Source organism: Myotis daubentonii, chromosome 16 (assembly GCF_963259705.1).
Source record: "Myotis daubentonii chromosome 16, mMyoDau2.1, whole genome shotgun sequence".
Classification (NCBI taxonomy): Eukaryota; Metazoa; Chordata; class Mammalia; order Chiroptera; family Vespertilionidae; genus Myotis; species Myotis daubentonii.
This window is the reverse complement of record NC_081855.1, coordinates 13,605,411-13,627,375: the sequence shown is the minus strand read 5'-3', so window position 1 is coordinate 13,627,375 and position 21,965 is coordinate 13,605,411. Positions and strand designations below refer to the sequence as shown.

Here is a 21,965-nt window from a genome sequence, read left to right as displayed (position 1 = left end):
CTATCTAATAAGCCTGACAGGACATTAAATGGAAAGATTTCTTCTTGTTGCTCTAAAGCTAAGGGACATAGGGGATCTGTCAATAGGGAAAAATGTTTAATCAAAAACTCCAGATTATTCTGGCCTAGACAGATGTAGAAAATGAATTGCCTTGGGATCCTCCGATGACTTAGGTGTGTCTAGAAAACAGCTGATCAAGAGACTTGGTAGTCAGTGAACAAGATGGCCTAGCCATGCATTGCATGGGGATGGACTTATATCCTATCTAATAAGAGAGAAACATGGTAATCAGCGTACGACCGCTACCCTTCCGATTGGCTAATCAGGGTGATATGCAAATTAACTGCCAGCCAAGATGGCGGCCGGCAGCCAGACAGCTGGAAGAGAACATCAGGCTTGCTTGCTACAGTGACGGCGGACTCCAACGTTCCCCGCCTGCCTTGCCGGCTTCTGAGCTTGCAGTTTGAAACATTGTAACAAATATAGAAGCTAAACAAAACCCCAGAAACTTGCTTTCAGTGAGCCGGGATCTCAGAGCTGGAGTTGATACAGTGTTTCGATTATAGAACCCAAACAAACCAGATACCTGCTTTCAGCAGCAGAGGCCTCAGGGCTGGAGTCAGAGCTAAAGCTGGCCCAGAATAAAAAAGAAAAAGAAGAAAAGCAGTTGGGAGCTTCAGTCATCCGCCAGCCTGAAAACAGCCCTCAGCCTCTCACCCAGACTGGCCAGGCACCCCAGTGGGGACCCCCACCCTGAAGGGTGTGTGACCAGCTGCAAACAGCCATCGTCCCCTCATCCAGGCTGGCCAGGCACCCCAGTGGGGACCCCAACCCTGATCCAGGACACCCTTCAAGGCAAACCAGCCAGCCCCCACCCGTGCACCAGGCCTCTATCCTATCCTATAGAGTAAAAGGGTAATATGACTCCCAGCACCAGGATCAGCAGAGACGCGAGGCCTCCTGGCACTGGGTTCAGCATGACAGGGGGCAGCGCCCAAACCCCCTGATCGCCCTGTGGCTCTGTGTGTGACAGGAGGCGGGGCCACAACCTCCCTATCCGCCCTGCTCTGTTCGTGACAGGGGAAGGCGCCCCAACCCCGTGATCAGCCCTGCTCTGTGCCTGATAGGGGGGAGCTCCCCAACCCCCTGATCACCCTGCAGCTCTCTGTGTGACAGGCTGCGGTGCCCCAACCCCCTGATCGGCCCTGCTCTGTGTGTGACAGGGTGTGGCGCCCCAAACCCCCGATTGGCCCTGCTCTGTGTGTGACAGGGTGTGGCGCCCCGACCCCCCACCCCCCACGGGCCCTGCTCTGTGTGTGATGGGGTAGAGCCATAACCTCCCCATTGGACCTGCCCTGAGTGTGAGAGTGGCAGCGCCCCAACCCCCTGATCTGCCCTGCTGTGTGTGTGACAGGGGGCTGTGCCCCAACCCCCTGATTGACCCTGCTCTGTGTATGACAGGGTACGGAGCCCCAACCCCTCTTTTGGGCCCTGCTCTGTGCGTGACAGGGGGCAGCGCCCCAACCCCCTGATTTGCCCTGCTTTGTGCGTGACAGGGGGTGGCGCCGCAACCTCCCCATTGACCCTGCCTTGAGTGTGACAGGGGGCAGTGCCCCAACCCCCCAATTGGCCCTACCCTGAGCATAACCGAGGGTGGCATCACAACCTCCTAATCCGCCCTGCTCTGTGCATGACAGGGGGCGGCGCCCCAACTCCCCAATCGGCCCTGCTCTGAGCCTGACCAGGGGCTGCACCTAGGGATTGGGCCTGCCCTCTGCCACCCGGGAGCAGGCCTAAGCCAGCAGGTCGTTATCTCCTGAGGGGTCCCAGACTGTGAGAGGGCACAGGCCGGGCTGAGGGACCCCCCCCCCCCCCGGGTGCACAAATTTTTGTGCACCGGGCTTCTAGTATATATATATATATAGACCTTCTTAACAATGAGTTGATGCTTTTAGCAAAAATATTTATGTCCCTCCTACTTTCTTTTACTTAGAGGTGGAAGAGAGAACATTATTTAATTTTTAAAAACTTAATTATGGAAGTTTTCAAACATAAAAATAGAATAGTATAATGAACCCCTATGTGCCCATTACATAGCAACAGTTATCAATATATGGCTAATCTTATTTCATTTGTTCCTTCTCCTGCCATCTATCTCTCCTGAAATATCTTTTTTTTTTAAAAAAAAATATTTTTATTGATTTCAGAGAGAGGAAGGGAGAGGGAGAAAGAGATAGAAACATCAATGATGAGAGAGAATCATTGACCAACTGCCTCCTGCATGCTCCCCACTGGGGATCAAGTCCAGAACCCAGGCATGTGTCCTGACCGGGAATTGAACTGTGATCTTCTGGTTCATAGGTTGATACTCAACCACTGAGCCATGCCAGCTGGGCTCTCTGGAAATATCTTAAAGCTGATTCTTTTTATCATTATTTCATCCACATATCTGTCAGTCAAAAAACTTCTAAGTGATAAAAACTCTTAAATACAAAACCTAAATACCATTATTACATCATTAAAAAACCCCCAAATATTTCAGATAGCCACTCATGTTCAGATTTCCTTCAGTGCCTTACAAATGCTGTGTTTATTTTTTTATTTTTATTTTTTAAATATATTTTATTGATTTTTTACAGAGAGGAAGGGAGAGAGATAGAGAGCTAGAAACATCGATGAGAGAGAAACATCGATCAGCTGCCTCCTGCACACCTCCTACTGGGGATGTGCCTGCAACCAAGGTACATGCCCTTGACCGGAATCGAACCTGGGACCTTTCAGTCCGCAGGCCGACGCTCTATCCACTGAGCCAAACCGGTTACGGCAAACGCTGTGTTTATAGTTGATTTGTTCAAGTCGAGATCTCAACAAGGTCCACACATACTGCACTTGGTTGATTATCTCTTAAGTTTCTTTAGATCTAGAGCAATTTCCTCTTTTCTTTTTTCTTGCCATTTATCCATTGAAAAAATTGGGTCATGTGTTTTGTAGCATTTTGCACATTTAAATTTGGCTGATTATATCCTTTTAGAAATGAGTGTTTCACATGTTCCTCTTTGTCCTGTATTCCCTGTTAATTGGTAGCTAGATTGAGACTTGATCACATAGAAGTTAAAATAGATAGAGCTGTGTGTTTTTTGTTGCATCATATCAAGAAGCAAATGATTTCTGGTTGTTGGTCATGTTAAGATTCGTCAGTGGGTTTAAGAGCTGTCAGTGTGATTCATATAGGCTAACTTTCCCCATCACCTTCAACCTGGTCGTTTGGCCACCATCAGGGATTTTTGTCTAAATTAAAAATGGTTAATTTGTGTTTCCAAACATTTGTGGACTCTGCAAATAGTAGCTGTAGTCAGCTCAAAAAAAAAAGTTTGTGTTTGGGGCATACCATCGAATGCAAATTTTAGAGGTAAGCATTGACCATTTGTGACTTAAATGTGAAATTATGTGTATATATGCACACATATATAAAAACATTTATCATGATTTTCTGTTCTTTGAGATGTGGACAAAAGGGACCATGTGCTAACCTGACAAGCTCAGGGAAGGCCTGCATGTGTTCTTGCAAACTCAAAGTCCTAAAGTAACCACAAAGGATGCTGAAATTAAACTTTAACTAAAAGCAGTTATGATGGATAGTCAAGCCCTAGGCCAGTATCTTTCCTGACAAGGCCAATCTTTACCTTGAGACTATTTTTTTTTTTGCATCTATGATAACATATTCTTGAAATGTCAGGGTAACTTGAAACTTCCCTTTTTGCTGGACCCCTCAGGGCACAACCAAATGCCCTGGGCACCAGGACACAACCATATATTCCTTCATTGTTATTGTTACCATGTTAATTGTTGACTGTTAACTATTCTGTACCCACCTAAGTAAAAGAAGTATGTGTCTGTCATTTTATCTTTTATCCAATCCCAGAGGTTCCCTCCCCCCCTTTGCTTTCTCCCGCCTCCCTAATCTATCACCAATGGATTTCATGTAACCCACTTAGTCTCCTCCTTTGATGCAATTTATAAAAATAGGTGAAAAACCACCATTCTTCAGAGCATTATCCCAATCCATTGAGATTCTACTTCCTGGCAATTGTCGACAGTTTGGCTCAAATAAACTCAAAAATTCTTTTTACAGGTTTGAATGTTTTTATGTTAACAGAGAGAATTAAAATTGGACATTTATCCTTCATACCCTGGAATACGAGTTGACATGTTCATTAATCAGGGTTCTTTTTAACTTTTAAAAATCTTCTAATCTCTGAAGATAATGAAAAAACATGTCAAATAATAATTCTTGATATTTTTGATGAAGTTGTAGAACCAGTGGGTATGTTAGACTAGATCTATTAAATTAAGATCAATCTTAAACTGGTATAAGCTTTGTTTACTAATTTATATTCAGTGCTCAGAATGCTCAGGTCCTTCCAGTCTTTACCTTCCCCAGTACTTGGGATCCAGAATTAGTCACCAAAGAGCAGGCACTTTGGTTATAGTAGAAGAAAGAGTTCTCATTCTTTTCAGTGACTGGTATATTCTTGTCCAACAGTGTAATTATTCACCCTTCCGTAGTAACAATTTCTTAACCAGTTCTCCTTGTTCACTATTCTGTTTAGTCACCCATCTTGTAACTAAGTTATTGAAGTCTCTCCTTCATAGTATTCTAAAACGGACTTGCTCTTGCACAATTTGTAAATAACAAATTAGAGAAATTTCAGTCTCATGTACTTATACATTCAGGAAGTAGATAGAATACAACAGACCCTCCTTGAGTGCAATTTACTCTTGATTAATATAACTTTAGTCTAACTTTTAAAAAACTTCAAATTATAGAATATATTTATGGGCAACAAATAGTACTTGTGTTCACTAAGAAAAGAAAGTGTTATTCACATCTTAATGATTTTTAAATTGGGAGGTGGTATTCATTGGAATCCAAAGAAGCTATTCAGATGCTGGTGAGAGGAGTATAATAGTGCTGTAGTTATTGCTTGTATATATACAATATGAGCTTTGTGTAGAAGATGCTTATTCGTTTTCCACCTCTGTTATTTGCTTTGGTAATGACAGTGGATCTGAATTTAAATTGTAAATCATAAAATTTCTTAAAAAGATATATAGTATAATGTAGCAGCGAAATGGAAAAAGTTGAGTATACCAAAGATTGTCACATGCCGTGCAATTTGAGACAGTTAAAAATGGCAAATTATCTTTTTAAAAGCCAGAAGATGGCTGACTAACACATGTGTCATGAGGTTCTATCACTAAGTAGCATTTTTTCAGTCAAAGCTACTGGCTAACTTTTTCAAAGAACCTACATAACTTCTATTTGTGCATATTCTGATTGAGAAAAAAATGAAGCAACAAATTAGATATACCAAGAAAAACAGATAAAACCCCCAATTGAGATATCTGTGTGAAAACTATTTGTTCTAAAGTTGTTAAGTCAAAAACTTAAGCTTGGATTATTAATTCCAGAATGTTCGAGTTGCTGTTATACTCCAGGTGCTGTTATGTAAAGTACTGAGTCACTGGGCTGCTGTATCTAATTTCCAGTGGACAGAGGCATCCAGTGAATGTCAGGTTCTGCATGTGAAGAATGCATATGCTCAAATGCTGACTGTGTGCCTGAAAAAGAAAGGGCTTATTATATAGATACTAGGGTCCCTCGGCCTGGCCTGCGCCCTCTTACAGTCCAGACCCCTCGGGGGATGTTGGATAGCCAGTTTTGGCCCTATCCCCGCAGGCCCGATCCAGGCAGGAGGGAGCCTGATCCTGTGCGTTGAGCATCTGTCCCCTGGTGGTCAGTGTGCATCATAGCGACTGGCCATTCTGGTCTTTCCAGTCATTCCGCCGTAAAGGTCACTTAGGCTTTTATAAATATAGATAGCTAAAAATTACAGGGTGTGATTTTCTGCGTGCCCCTCCTCTGCAGTTGTTAAATTATTGCTAACCTATTGATGTGCTTTAGAATTGGGAAGTCATCTTTGAAAGAAAGCTTTACTTCTGCTTTAGGTGGGACAAGCTACCGGAACAAAGCTTATATCCTATTGCTTCACAGCAGTGACTCGCTCTCCTGTTTGAGTGCAGGTTGTCTCCAGCCACAAATGGTCAGGAAAATTGAGCCTTATTGTCATTTAAAGGTGCCATTTAGTGGTAAAAGTTTACAGGAAGGCTTTCCAATTTATCATAATTGCATTAAAACATATGCAAATTGTTGTGTATGAACAAAATTGATTCCTTTTGTCTTTCTGAATTCCTAAGGACGTGTGCTGTAAAGCAGGGTTATTATAGGTAAAGTTTTATATGGTGATGGTATTTGCTTTGGGGATAAAGTAATTGGGTAGTAGGATGAGGGAGTCAAATGTTCCCTGGAGAGTAGAGAGAGGTCAAAGTTAATGTGAACCATTATAGAGCCAAGTAGAAAGGAAAAAAAAGTAAATAAGACCCTCTTTGATTTTCCTGAGTCAGCATTATGTGGTCATGTATGTTCATGCTTTGCTTTAAAAAGACCTTTATGAAATCAGGAGTTTGAAGGATTTTTGACTTGATAATTCTTGGTAATGTGTTATATTTGTTTATAAATCAACTATTGATATATGAGAGAGAAAAATATATTTATGAATAATACCTTTCCACTTTATCTTTAATTGGATTGGAATATTTTTTACTTGTTTTTAGGCTTGCTTATAGATTTTGATAGTATAAAATGTCAATTACAAATATTAATGGAAATAAAAAGATTTCTTGAAACTGACTTCTGTTGGTTTTAGAAAATCTTAATATTCTTTACGTCTCAGTATTCCAGATGTTAGCACTCAGGTGTTTTCTGACACCAACTGAGTGTCCAATAGTTCACTTCAGTTCTGACACTATCTACCTGGAGTTAGCATAACATCTCACCAGTTAAAGGGTTTTGCCTCACAAAACTGCCCCTGCTTCAGATCCATCTGTTACTTGCTTTGCTAGCAAATGTGGTGCTCCGGTTACCCACACTTCTGCTTGGTTCTCTACAAATCAGAGGGTTCCCTTGATACCCCCTCCTTTGCCTCCTGCACCCACATTCAGTTATTTTCTAGACCAGCTCACAGAACTCATGTTTACTCTGTATTAGAAAAGATACAACTCAGGAACAACCAAATGGAAGAGATACATAGATCAAGGTGTGGAGGGAGAGGTGGTGCAGCGCTTCTTTGCCTGCTTTGGGTGCAGCATTCTCCTAGCACTTGGATGTGTTCACCAACCAGAAAGCTCCCCAAACCCATTGCTTAGGAGTTTCAATGGAAGCTTAATTACCTACTCAGGATTGATTAAATCATTGGTCATTGGTGATTGAACTCCATTGCCAGCCCTTTTCCCCTCTGGAGTTTAGGAGGCAGGGCTAAAAATTATAACTCTCTAATCATTTAATTGATTTCTCTGCAGATCTGCCCCCATCCGGAAATTTTGTAGGGTCTCTCCTAACCCTCATCTCTTATTAGCATAAAGTCTGGTTTGGTTGAAAGGGGCAGACATTCCTTCACTTAGGAAATTCCTTGGGTTGCTGCAACCTGGGACTCATACCAAATATGGGGTTCCCTGTGAACATATATGCTTTTACTAAAATGATAGTTTATTAGATACATTTCTTATTGTCTGATTTAAAAAACCCCTTACTGTTTATTAACATTTTCTGGTGTCAGTAGGCATCTACCTGTATTTTTTTGTGTGTGTAGTATTCCAGTTTTTTTTTGTGTGTGTGTGTAGTATTCCATAATTTTTATAACTAATCTAGTGTAAATACATATAACTAATATCATAGTAGTTATTATTTTTTCATAACTACTCTTTCTAAAAAAATACATATTTTTTTGATTTTTTTACAGAGAGGAAGGGAGAGGGATAGAGAGTTAGAAACATCGATGAGAGAGAAACATTGATCAGCTGCCTCCTGCATACTCCCTACTGAGTATGTGCTCGCAACTAAGGTACATGCCCTTGACCAGAATTGAACCTGGGACCCTTGAGTCCGCAGGCCGATGCTCCATCCATTGAGCCAAACCAGTTAGGGCTCATAACTACTCTTTACCAGCCATTGTATTTTTAAGGTATAGTGATCCTCACCACAGCAGTACTGCCAAGTAAGGAATTGTTTTTATCTTGGGTTTACAGATGTGTAAATGACTATACTGTAGAAATATCCCTGTTTTTATCCTTACCAGTATTTCAGTGGTGATCATTTAGCATCTAGCAGAAATAAAATTTCCCCCTATTCCTATCCTTTAGCCTCCTCCTACCACATTCCTTTATAATTTTGGCAGGATGCCAAACAAAAATTTTGTGGATAGGTCATTTTGTTTCCACTGCCTGGCATACTACGATTGTGTATAATTGTGATATTTCTGCATGTATGGCTATGTAAATTATTATATTGCACTTCTCCAAAACCCATCTTATACTAAAGTGTTAAAATGTGTTAAAAGGGTAGCTGTTGGCATATTTACTTGCTTTCTTAAACTCAGAACATTCAGTTTTCAAAATGCATAGCTGCATGGATCAATAACAGTGTTTTATTTTATTGATGGAGTTCAGAGTTCCAAGGGAGAGTTATGAATTTTTGCTCACTGTTAGGTATCAAAGATGGAAGAGGAGCGGGGCAATATAATATTAGCTGATAGTTGCTCATTTAATATTTGGAATGCCTGAGATTGCAAGTGTAAGATAGAACTGACAGTTTTCCATTTCTTATATTCCAAGCCCAACCTACTTCCTCTCTTATTCTCTGGAATTTATGAAATAAATTAGGGCATTCATTACTGTAGTAATTTAGGCAGAAGAGGAAATGAAATTAAGTTCTTGTCTACTGTTCTATTTCCTCATTTCTGATATTGTTTGAATATACCTAGTAATGTTGTAGTTAGAATTGTGTATTCCTCATTTCATAACCAGTGATTACAAATAATTATTTACATAAAGTTATTCTGGATTCTTGTTCTGTTTTGAAAATAAGGTACTAAGAATGAAAGCCAAGGGAGAAATGAGAATTTGAGAATTCAGTGTTACCCCCCCCCCCCCCACACACACACACCTTAGGTGGGATGCTCTGAATACTTGCAGGTCAGTCACCAATATTCTTGAAGGTATTATATGAGTGACTCGTTCATTGTACTGCAAGTTCTCATTTTCTGCTATTCTGGGTTCCATGGAATTCCCGTGGGGGCAGTGGGGGCACTCAAGAGGGACTGACTGTTCCTACCTAGTTCCTTTGGCCTGTGAGTAGTGGTGTAAAAGAGCAACTATTTAATTTTTAAGATTTTGTTAGCTGAGTGGCAGTTCTGCTGGTCTCCCTTGAGCTCACTCACATGTCTGCATTCAGTTAGTAGATCTGTTGGGGCTGACGAAGCTCAGCTGGGATGGCTGGTATTTCTGGACCTCTTCTCCCTGTGGTCTTTCATTACCAAGGAAGCCAGACCGAACTGCTTTGTGTTTAGATTCTGTCACTTTCCAAGAAAGTAAAAGTGGAAGCCACAGGCCTCAAAGGCTTAGTTTTGGAAGTCATTAAACATTCCTTCTGCTTGCTGTAGTCTTCTGATCAAAGCAAATCCCAAGGCCAACCCAGATACAAGAGGTAGGAATATAGACTTTACCTCTTAATGGAAGGAACAGTAAAGTCATATTACAAAGAAGTATGGACACAGGGAGCTTTGAATCATTGGTGACTAGTTTTATAACAGTCTACCACATAACACCCAGTTATTCCTTAGTATTATATCAAAAAACACATTCCTTTAGAGGCAGCTATTACACAGTACAGGTCCTTCAGTGATCTTTATTGCCATCCTATATAATAAAAGCCCAGCAACTGAATGGCGGAACAGCCATAATGACTGGTTGACCAGTCACTATGACGCACACTGACCACCAGGGGGCAGACGCTCAATGCAGGAGCTGCCTGCCCCCTGGTGGTCAGTGCACTCCCACAGATCAGCCCGCAGCGGGAGCAGGCACTCAGAGGGCGGGTCCACAGCCGCTCGGCTGACCAGGATGAGCGACGCCCCCCCAATAGTGCATGAATCCCGTGTACTGGGCCTCTGGTCAGCAATAAGAACTTTGCTATTTACTATTTCAAATTTGGTGAGATCATCGGTGTTGAAAATATGTAGATTGACTAAAATATTTTACAGATGGTCTCCATTCTTACAGGTTGGGTGGGAGCATTCTGATCATTATGGTAACAATCTTGCTTCCCTATCTATATGCATAAAAGCCTAAGTGACCGGCCGACCATTCAGCTGGCCAACTGGTACCTATGACGCACACTGATCACCAGGGGGCAGATGCTCAACGCAGGAGCGGTAACCACAGGCATGGAAACATGGAACAGACTGATGAATCTCAGAGTGAAGTGGGGAGGGGGCAGGGTGGGAAGAGATTAACCAAAGATCTTATATGCATACTAGAGGCCTGGTGAATGGATTTGTGCACCGGTGGGGTTCCTTTGCCTGGCCTGCACCCTCTCCCAATCCAGAACCCCTTCGGGGATGTCAGAGAGCCAGTTTTGGCCCAGTCCCTGCGGGCCAGGCCGAGGGACCCCACTGGTGCACAAATCTGTGTACCGGGCCTCTAATGGTACAATAAAAGAAAAGCCCACTAGCTTGTATGAGAGGGTAGTGCAATGTTTATTAAAAAAACAACCTAGTAATTCTAATTCAATAAATACTGGGTGTTCACAAAAATGTATACACACTTTTACAGCTGACAACTCAATTTTGAAAATGAAATTTACTTTAATGAACACTGCCTTTATAATTATTCAGTGTGTGTATATTTTTATGGGACACCCTATATTTGTTGAATTGCTATTTTGTTCTAGTTACCTATTACAGATGATTTGCAGAGCTTAAAGATAAATCAAAATAGTTAAACATTTAGAACAGAAAATAGTACACAATTTGATGATGGGAACAGCCTTGAGGAGGATGAGAGAGGTTTACAAGGTGGACCCAGTGTAAACATAGTATCTCTCTGAGGATGGACTGGTTTTGGTGGTTTTGGAAACTATACATAATGCTGCTGCTTAATAAATAACAGGGAAATGACACCTTTTTCTTATCTCTGGAAGGTGTGGGAGAGATGCTTTTGGTAATCTAGATTGCAGAGAGTGGTCATCTTCCATTTTTGAGTGGTAGACTCTCTACTGCCCTTCGTGATATCTTTGACCAAGGCTGAACTCAACTGTTGGCTCAGCTTAGAATATTATGAAAGTGATGTTAAAGAAGATAAATGGAGGGATAATATTCAGGGCTCTTTATCTTGCTTAAGGCCAAATACAGCTGAAAGATACCTTCCTTCTAACTTTAATATTGTGTGACCCTGTGAGATGCTCTGTAGTCAGAATTACAGCAAAAGGCTTGAGTGAATATGGATATGCTTGGACAAATTCTTGTTCTTCAATCATAGTTCTGAATATTCTTAAAGATCCCATGCTTGGGAATGCTTCTCTCATGAGAACTGTTGAAGAAGAAATAGTCTTAGATGATGATGTGAGCAAGGTTGTTTAAATTGTACAGGGTGTTCTCTTAAGGGAGAGCTTTGAAACCAGAATTTCAAGGGTGGTGCAGAGATTGGTACCCTCAGATCTTGGAATGGCTGAGTGGGGCCTGAGGCTGCTGATCCACTAGGCCAGCCTCTGGACTAGCTATGACTCTAATTTTCCCAGTGTGTTGAACAAACGTCCTCATTTTCTCTATAAGCCAGAGCATGAGACAGTTAGGCAGTGCTGCCCTAAAGGATATAGCCATGCTTTGCAAACATTTTGGGTTGAGGACAGATACTTTTTTTTTTTTTATCAGTCGGGGTTCTCGGTTGCAAACAACAGAAACTTATTCTAGCTAATTTAACCCACACTGAGTTGTCTGGGGCTGTCCATGTCAAATTTATTTTCAGATCAATAAACATTTGAGAGCATTTTCTACATAAGGCACAGAACTTAGGCTTTAAATATATAAAGACAATCTTTTCTTTTAGGAGAGAAGATATTTTCTCCTGCCACATAAATAATTTAAGATGTTTGATCATACCTGGTTTCTAGCCTTTTGTAGATAAAGGGGAGGATCTGTTTATCTCTGCTGACTGGTTAGGAATTGATTATTTGGTGACAGTCTCACCAAAGGGGTAATTATAATCACAAGTTTATAATCTTTCTTGATCAAGTACTTTAAACCCTGCCGTACAAATATTTTAATTCCTCTTAGCTTCTAACGATCTCCACAGCCCAGTTATAGTATCACTTCTTTCCCTGTACCCTTTTCTTCCTATGGAAGTTGTTGCAGGCTTTTGGAAAAAATTCATTTTAGTCTAATGTCTTATTTATTTATTTATTTATTTATTTTATTTTTTAAAAAATATATTTTATTGATTTTTTACAGAGAGGAAGGGAGAGAGATAGAGAGTTAGAAACATCGATGAGAGAGAAACATCAATCAGCTGCCTCCTGCACATCCCCCACTGGGGAAGTGCCTGCAACCCAGGCACATGCCCTTGACCGGAATCGAACCCGGGACCCCTCAGTCAGCAGGCCGACGCTCTATCTGCTGAGCCAAACCGGCTTTGGCCTTATTTATAGTTTTGCCATTAAAAATATCTGAATACATGGTGACAAGTTGCCTTTAGGGTTTAGTTTTTGTGGCCTTTGAGAAAGAGAAGTAAAGATGAGAAAGACCAGTACTTGAGGTTCTTAGAGAAAGTTAATGAGAGGAGAGATGTTTTAAACAAACAAACATAAAAGGCTCATGTCTACAGATCTATAGATAGCCAGGAAATTCCTCTCTGGAGTATTGTAAAGTTGCCTCTTACTGTCCTTCCCTGAAGCTCACCTTTGATTGACTTTCCGGGCTGTTCCTTTTCCTCCTTAACACTGCCTTGTGAGTTCATCTTAACTGATCATTTGGAGAGTTGGGGGCACTATGGAGAACAGGTTATGTAACTTGATCTTATCCTAAACCCCCTGGCACCAGCTTTAGGCTCTGAGTCACCTCTGCTTAAAGGAGCTTTGAAGTTTATAGAATTATTTAATGTATTTTGCTAGTGAAAGATCAGGATATATACTGGGTAATTTTCAAGATAGCTGCAGGTGTTTCTGAAGTATAGAGTGTGTTTACATCTAATTTATGCAAGTTAGGTCATATTCCATTACACATGTGCTTATTCATTTTTGCAATAAATGTCCTTTGAAGACCCCAATTAATTTTTGTTTAAATGTGATTGCAATGTTGAAAAAGAACCTGTGTTGTGCATTATATATAAATATTTATTTTCGATAATACAGTTTGAGTAAGTTTTAATTGTAGTAATATATTTTGTTTGCCTGCAGAGGTGAGCTACTGTCCTCTAAAATTAGGCTTTTGAAGGAAGGACCAATTTTGATTTTTTTCTTTGGGTAGTTTTCACAATGATTCTTTGTTGTGTCATTGTCCTACATTTGATCTTAGTCTTTTATCAGTTTTCACCATATAGAGGTGATGGACCATGTTCTGGGTGGTTTCAGATGTACTTCACATGATATGTGGTGTTCAGCTTTGATTTGGGCTGTTTGTGGACTTTGAGCTTATTCAAATTTATGATTGCAAAAGCCCTTATATTAATTTTATCTTCAGGAACTTTACTATATAAAGTAACATTCATAGATTCCAAAGATTAGGACCTGTTATCTTTGGGGTCCACCATTCAGTTTGCTACAGTCTGCCTTCTGGCTCCCAAATATTCACATCTGCCCCAAGTGCAAAGTACATTCACCCTACAGGTCCAATCCAGATCTCACCTGGACGTTATCAGCTCCCGCGTCTGAAATCTGACCACCAAAATCCTCTACATGAGGTATGGGTGAGACTGAATGCGACCCATTTTTATATATAAACAAGAAGGCCAGTTATCTGCTTCCAAGATACAGTGGTGGGTCAGGCATTGGATGAAATTGAAGGGAGAACAGGAGACAATTGAAGGAAGAGAGGAGGCAGCAGTCCCAAGCAATTTCAAAATCCAGCAGGGCAAATTCTGCCAAGTTTCAGGGCCTGAGAATAATCTGCCTTTAAATATTTCCTAAAGACAGATTTCTAAGAAGTAGAAGAGCACATTTATTTAAAAATCTTTCTTGTATATTGCTGAACCTCTCACCAGAAAAGATATCAATTTACTTTTCCACCAGCAGTGTATTATACTAGTGATTATTTGACCTAGTCACTTTGATCATATGTTATCATTAAAAATATATATGCATATGTATAAAATAAAACCTCTAAACTTTGCCAATTTCACATGAATAAAATTTTTAACTGTTTTTGGTATTAGTGAGTGCCTTTAATAATTCTTTTATAATTTTTCTTTACTGTTTATACCCTTGCCAGTTTTTAAATTTTTATTGATTTGTGTGATGTTTTTTGTATATTTAGAGTTTCTGATTTTGTATTTATTTTCCCAAGTTTTTATTTTCATTTTTAAAAAAATATATTTTTATTGATTTCACAGAGGAAGGGAGAGGGAGAGAGAGAGATAGAAACTCAATGATGAGAGAGAATCATTGATCAGCTGCCGCCTGCACACCCCCCACTGGGGCCTGAGCCCACAACCCGGGCATGTACCCTTGACCAGAATCGAACTCAGGACCCTTCAGTCCACAGGCTGACACTCTATCCACTGAGCCAAACCAGCTATTTGGTAGATATTTGGTAACTGAAAGGCAAATTATGTGGAAAATTCATGTCGTACTGTGCTTATCTCTGAAAATGATGTGTCTGGTCTTTGGAATTCACGTCCTGTAGAAGGCCCAGCCCTGAGAGCTGATCGGAACCCTGCCAGGAGTTCTGTGCATTCTGCGGTCTTGTCCAGCTAGTGTGCACACTCAAACTTCCAAATCCCATCCAAGTACCGGGCTGCACAGGTTGAGTTCTCTAATTCATCTTTTGAATCCAGAGAGGTGGGAAAGTGTTTGGATTTCAGAGATGTTTGGGTAGGGAGACATATGTATAATATGTATAATAAAGTGTGAAGAGTGAATGCTCGAACAAGTATCCTTAAAATGTAATGAAACCAAGATGGGCTTAAAAATGCTTAAAATCCCAACTTAGTTACAGTTTCCATATACTGAATCCTAAAGAAATGGTTTATAAGATTTATTGAAATAGAAAGAAACATGGTCAGTGGGTGAAGGAGGCTATAAAACGGTATTACGGTCTGATTTTAATTGTAGAGAAAAAACCATGTCTATGTATAGGAAATAGTCGGAAACAGACAATGATTAGTTTGGGGTAATTGGACTTTTAAGTGTATATAAATATTTCAAATCTGTATTTTATAGATGTATATATTATATTTTATATATTTTTTGTTTTATCATTTCTGATATTTCTGGCTTTTTATAATGGACATGTTTTGTTAGTTTGATGTAAAACATTGATACCTTCCTCCTTCCCAAAGAAATTGCTCCAAATAAATTGTTATTTGGCATACCTTTATTATTAATTTGAAGTTGACCCTACCATGATATCTTTTAGCCCATTGTGCTTGCGAATGCTTCAGATTCTATTCTAAGTTGTTTATAGCATATTTGAGGGAAAATGATTTTTATTAAACTAAAGCATTAAAGTATAACACTGGAAAGGTTTAGCATTTTTCAGTGTCACTGCTGAGGTAAATGATTTTCATGTTGGTATTTTCATTTGCAAAAGTGTTAGCATCTCTGAACAATATAAAGGATGCACTGAGCATTGTTTTCCATTTTACTGGAGCATATTGAGTGATTTATGGATAGTAACAACTTTAGATCATTTTGATTTACTTTTCCTTAATTCTGAAAATTCTTGGTTGCATTTTAGAACATTATGCTCTTATATTATGTCTATTTTATTACATAATTATATTATGTAATATATATACATATATATTATGTATATATATATTATGTATATATATGAATGTATATATATTACATATAACTATATGTTAAAGCAAATTTTTCTGCCTCTTGATAATTAATTTCTTTTGCCCTCAGGATAGTACCTGTTTTATAGTACTTGAAACTTTTACTTTTTATTTGTTATTTCTTAGGTAAACGCAAAGCACTGAAGTTGAATTTTGCAAATCCACCTTTCAAATCTACAGCAAGGTTTACTCTGAATCCCAATCCTACAGGAGTTCAAAACCCACACATGTGAGTATTTCTGTAATAAATAAAAGACTCAACTCAAGCAAAGCTTTTAAAAGTTACTGCATTTTATGGATTATTTCAAGTTGAGGGATTGGTATTTCCATTATTTTTATGGGCCATTAGAAATATTACTATTTGAACTTCAATAGAAAGTTATTGGTGCTGTAGTTTGAAGTAGGTAAACACAATTTTTCTTTTTAAAGTTTACTTGAGAAGAAAAAATAAAGATTTTGATATATTTATATCTTTTTAATTTCTTTCTTACTGAACTGAGAATATTGTTTATACCTTTCTTTCTGGATTTCCATTTAAATTGTAAGTGATTTTTAGAAAACGTAATTTTTCCCTGTATATCTGCATTAGTCATCCCCACTGACTAGGTGACAAAATAGATTCCTACTCCTAATAAACTGACTTTCTGTGAGATTTCTATGTCACAGTAAATCGAAACGGTGTGTACAGGTGTCAGTGATTATTTTTAAAATTTGTTCCTTAAATATTTTTTATTTAAAAATAGATAGGATGTTGTAACCTGTCACTGAAATTATTAGAAACCTCTGTTAATTTAAAATAATACCTTCAGAATAATACTTCACAGAAACCTTTGATTGAGTTGAAGTGATGTATTAATAGATAATGTCTTTATCTAACAAAAGAAGTGGCTTTACATTTATATTTATGTCCATAAAAATAATTTTCATCCAGTTCTGGTATTGAGAACTCTAAAGCAAGTGGTGAAAGATATGGTTAAAAAACCTGTCAGAATAAATTATTTTATAGTTTTTAATAATTTCTCAATAATTTGTATTCATACCTTATTAGATTACAAGTATATTTATTCTTCCTAAAGAGGCACATTTATTGCTATTTTCTTGTCTTTTTATGTTAGGTATGCATTGTATTTACAAATACTAACAAATTGGTAGAAGGAAGAGTATATTGCAGTAGAAATGCTGGAAATATTTTATTTTTAAAACAGCAGTCTAGAAGGGAATAATGTGTGCCTGTATATCTGCTCTTATGCTTTCACCTATAAGTTTAAAGGGAGTGAAAAATATTTTAAATGAAAACTGGAGTAACAGTTTATTTGACTGGGAATAGTGTCTGTCAATTTAATTAGACTGATGTTCATAATGGAATTTCTTGTCAGAGCTCAGCCTGACAAGTGGGGTCTATAGCATTGAGGAAGGAAACTCTTAGTACTGCTTGATTAGTCAGAGCTCAGCGCAAGGAAACACTCAAGAAGAATCTCCTTCCTCCTTTCCTAGAAATTTTAGTGAAAGCTGGTTCTTGAATATAGTCTATTAACCTTGGTTGCTAGATGAACCATATGTTTGAAGTCTAAGAAAGAAAGGCTATGCAGTAATTGCCAAACTTAAGAGATATTCTTCGTACTTTTTTTTTTAAACCACTTTGGACAAAGACAACCTGATTTGTATTAGAACTGGAAAACATTCACATATATTGGAACTTTCTTCCTTCAAGAGTTTCTTCATGTATAGGGATTCATAGACAAAAATCTTCTCTTTTTTTTTAAATTAACAGAAAACAATAAAGAGGGTAAAAAAAAAAGCTTTCTTGCAAAATTTGAGTCCATCAGGTGTTTTCTGTTGTTGTTGTTAAATCTACTTCATCATAATCCTGTAACCAGTAGGTTTCTTATCCTTTGTTGCTTCCCAGCAGATATTAAAAGTTTGAGAGGGCAAGGTTATAGGCATTTTTACTGTTTGATAGAATCTCTAGAATTTGATTTTGGTGTATAAAATTTTAGACCCAGACTTTGTTTGAATTTTCTTACTGCACTGGCTTATTATCTGGGTCGGAATAGCTACTGCCTCTTAGATATTGGTCCAAGACAATTGTTTCACTACTCAGGGCAGCATATCTCCTCTGTCCTCCCACCCCTTCCATAGAGGAATCCTTCTTTGTTCTTCCTCTGAATTGTGTGCTGTCAGCACTGAAACTACTGTTGGTCCCTGTTTAGGGTAAGTAGTTGCAATTAGGAAATATAACTTGAAGTTTGTGGGGGTTTCAAAAAAGATTACCTCTGTGCTATTTATATGTGTTTCCTCCTAAAAGTTCCTTCAACTTTACCTACATATATATATACTAGAGGCCTGGTGCACAAAATTTGTGCACTGGCGTGGGAGGGTTGTCCCTCAGCCTGGCCTCCGCCCTCTCGTAGTTTGGGACCCTTCGCTCCTTACCGCCTGCCTACTCACTGCTCCTTACCGCTTGGCTCGCTGCTCCTAGCACTGCCGCAGAGACAGGAAAGGCTCCCACCACCACTAATGCGCTCACGAGCTGTGAGCCCGGCTTCTGGCTGAGCGGCGCTCCCCATGTGGGAACGCACTGACCACCAGGGGCAGCTCCTACATTGTCTGCCCGCTGGTGGTCAGTGCGCATCATAGCAACCAGTTGCTCTGTTGTAATAGTCGCGTGGGCTTTTATTATATAGGTAATACTTTTTAATGAATTTACGGAAAGATAAGATGAACTATAAGCCATTGATGAAGTTAAGATTATGTCCTGAGAAGAAGTTTCAGGTCTCCTGGCTGCAGGATTCTGTAAAAGATTTTAAAAAGAAATTAAGACTGTTCTTACTTCCTGTGAACCAATAGTTTAAATAAATTCCAAGAAATGATAGCTGGCTACAGCAATTCAGAAGTAAGTAGAAATACAGATTGAATTTCAAATGAATGAGTGGTGCAGCAAGGTTAAGATCACAGTAGATAAACAACTTGATGAAAAGTTTAACAAAGGGAACATGATTTGAATGGGATTTTGAAAGACAAATAGAGAATAGATAGAAGGGAGAATGGCTTTCTGGTGAGTATAAGTACAAGTTAAGTTTTGGATACGTGTCACGTATAGATCTATGTAATTGTAGCAGAGCTGTTATTTATATATTACCAATTTCTATCATTGGAAACTTTTAGCATTTTTTCTTTATTTTTGGTATTCAATAATTATATGAGGATATGCTTAGCTTTGGATCATCTTACTCTGTGTACTGGAAGAACTGTTTCAGTTTTAAGATTCATGTATCTGTTTCTGAAAAAATTTCTTTTTTTAATAGATTCCTTCATGTTTTTCCTATTCTTTCTTCCTGAAATGTGTGTTTTTTGGATGTCGGACCTCTTGAATTCCCTGGTTCTCTGACTTTTCTTTCATATTTCCCATCTCTATTTTTTACTGTATAACCTAGGAGATTTCCTTTATATTGTGACTCTAATATAGACAATTTTATTTTAATTTCTATGAGTGATTGTGGCTTTTTCTTAGTATCTTATTCATGGTTTATGGGTGTCAAATCTGGAATGTTAAAGTCTTTTCTATCATCTAGGGAATTTATTTCCTAAAGGGTCAGTTTTTCTTTTATCTTTGTCTTTCTCCTTTGTGTTAGTTTTGCCACTACTGCCTTAAAATTCTCTATTGTCCATAGATGGTTGAGTATGAGGAAATTAGAAGGCTGATTGGAAGTTCTGGTTATTGAAGGTCAACTGGTGAGCTTGACTTTATTTAGTTTTCTGCAAATGGTTTGAGAGCTGGCTGTCAGACCGTGAGTATTCTAGATGCCAGAGTAATAAGTAGGACCAACAGTTACCCTAGGAGGCCTAGTTCTTTCCATATAGTATGTTTATTTTCTTTAGAGACATGCTTTTTTTTATTGTTATTATTTTGAGGGGCGGTTAGAGAGGAAAGGAGGAACTGACTAGACCTTTCTTCTAGAAAGACTTTTAATGAACTCATCTGTTTCTAGGCCTCCATACCCTCCTACTGTGGATGCCCTCTGAGGCTCTGCTGGGACCATTGCTTATCTCTCATCTCTGCCGTATGCTCCCTTCTACCTTGTGTTATGGGCAGTAGTTTTCTTTATTACTATTTTTTTTTAAAAAAAACCTTTTATTATGAAAAGTTGCAAGTCATACATACAAAACTAGAGAGTGGTAGGCGAATCTGTCTGTATTTATCAGTCAGCGTTAGCAGTGTCCGCAGCTAATGTAGCCAATATTGTTTTTATCTATTCTTCAATTTCCCTCTCCCCACCCATCCAGCCCCTTAGTTTTAATTAAATTTCAGACATACCTTTCATCTACATTTCAGGATGTATTTCTACAAGACAAGGACACCTTTAAAAAAACATAATAACAATACCATTGTTATATCTGGTAAAATAAATAAATCTTGAATGTCATCAAATACGTATATTTGATGTATTAGTTTTGATACAAATAAGTATATTTTTTCAGCTTTATTTTTGAGTAGTTTGAAGCAGGATCTGAGCAAGGTCCTGCCTGCAGCTGGCTGATAAGTCTGAAAGCATTGAGTCCCTTTTCATGGAATTAATCAGTTTTGCTTTGTTTAAACATTTTGTCTGCTTTCAGGCATTCAGAAAATTTGTTTAAATCCCTTAGTTTTTCCATTACTTTCTTTAAAAAAAAAAATTCTTTTTATGCAAGTCCTTAGAGAGTGAGGAGAGAACCTGAATAGGAAATCTTTGTTTTTAATTATCATTGGTTAAAATTATTATAAATGTTTCCAACATGTAAGGCATGAGTTTATTATAGACTCTTGTACCTACTACCTAGATCAAGCATGTCAAACTCGTGGCTGGCAGGTGGCATGTCTTGTTTAAATAAACGAGTTTGACATGTTTGACTCAGATGTAACAAATGTTAACATATGCTCCTGGGCTCTTTAAGTGAAAGATTAAGCTGTAAAACTAAAGAGTGAAAGGAAAAACTAAAGGAAAATGTGTGGCTACCTTTTAAATTTCCATCAGGATTGGATTATCTAGGCACTATAAGTTTTTATAATAGCCCAGGGGTATTTTTATAAATGTGTCAGGCTTGTTCTAAAATCATGTTCTGTATATAAACTTGACATGAACAGTAGCAGGTATTCTGTTATGGTCTGTGTTTTCATCATGCTGAGTAGGGAGTGAATGCTCTCAGTGTACTGCATCATTTAGAATGCACCAAATACAATTGTGACTCTGAACGAACAGTCCCTTTATCTTCACAGCATATCGGAATGGTACAAGAAGAAACACTAGCTTAAAAGCTAACATTTGAAATGAATAATGATGCATACAAATACATTTTGGGCCTTAAGCTAAACATTTTGGAACCATATGTTCTAAGTTTGTTGAGACCAAGAGAATCTCTACTAGCTCATTTATCTTTATTTCATTTGAGCAGAAAATGGCTTAATTGTGCCACAGAACATCTAGGAACGTTTAAAGTCCCCCCGTTAATCATTACTATTCTTCATTCTGTGATGTGCCTACTCAGGAGAGCTTCATCTTAAAACTAGAACACTAATTATAAATTATGTAGGCACTTATTGCTGGTTAAACTGTGGAAGCTTTATCTTTTATACTTTACTAGAGGCCCAGTGCATGAAATTTGTGCATGGTGGGCGGGAGGGGGGCGTGGGGGGAGATTGTCCCTCAGCCCAGCATGCACTCTCTCCAATCTGGAACCCCTCAGGGAATGTCCGACTGTCCATGGGGATCAGGCCTATACTGGCAGTTGGGACATCCCTCTCACAATCCAGGTTTGCTGGCTCCCAACTGCTTACCTGCCTGCCTGCCTGATTGCCCCTAACTGCTTCTGCCTATCAGCCTGATCACCCCTTAACTGCTCCCCTGCCGGCCTGATCGCCCCCAACTGCCCTCCCCTGCCGCATCCCTGCTGGCCTGGTCACCCCTAACTGCCTTCCCTTGCTGGCCTGATCGCCCACAACTGCTCTCCCCTGCTGGCCATCTTGTGGCTGTGGGCACTGC

General features: G+C 39.0%; 1 protein-coding gene across 9 annotated transcripts in view; it reads left to right on the top strand.

Annotated features, from left to right (window-relative positions):
* The window catches only part of MAP2K4 (mitogen-activated protein kinase kinase 4), a 114,214-nt gene that overhangs the window by 19,981 nt on the left and 72,268 nt on the right, over nt 1-21,965 (top strand). For all 9 annotated transcript variants that reach the window (XM_059668595.1, XM_059668587.1, XM_059668593.1 and 6 more), the window contains one exon: nt 16,075-16,177. In XM_059668595.1, the coding sequence (XP_059524578.1) occupies nt 16,075-16,177 (103 nt within the window). The remainder of the gene's footprint in view (nt 1-16,074; nt 16,178-21,965) is intronic.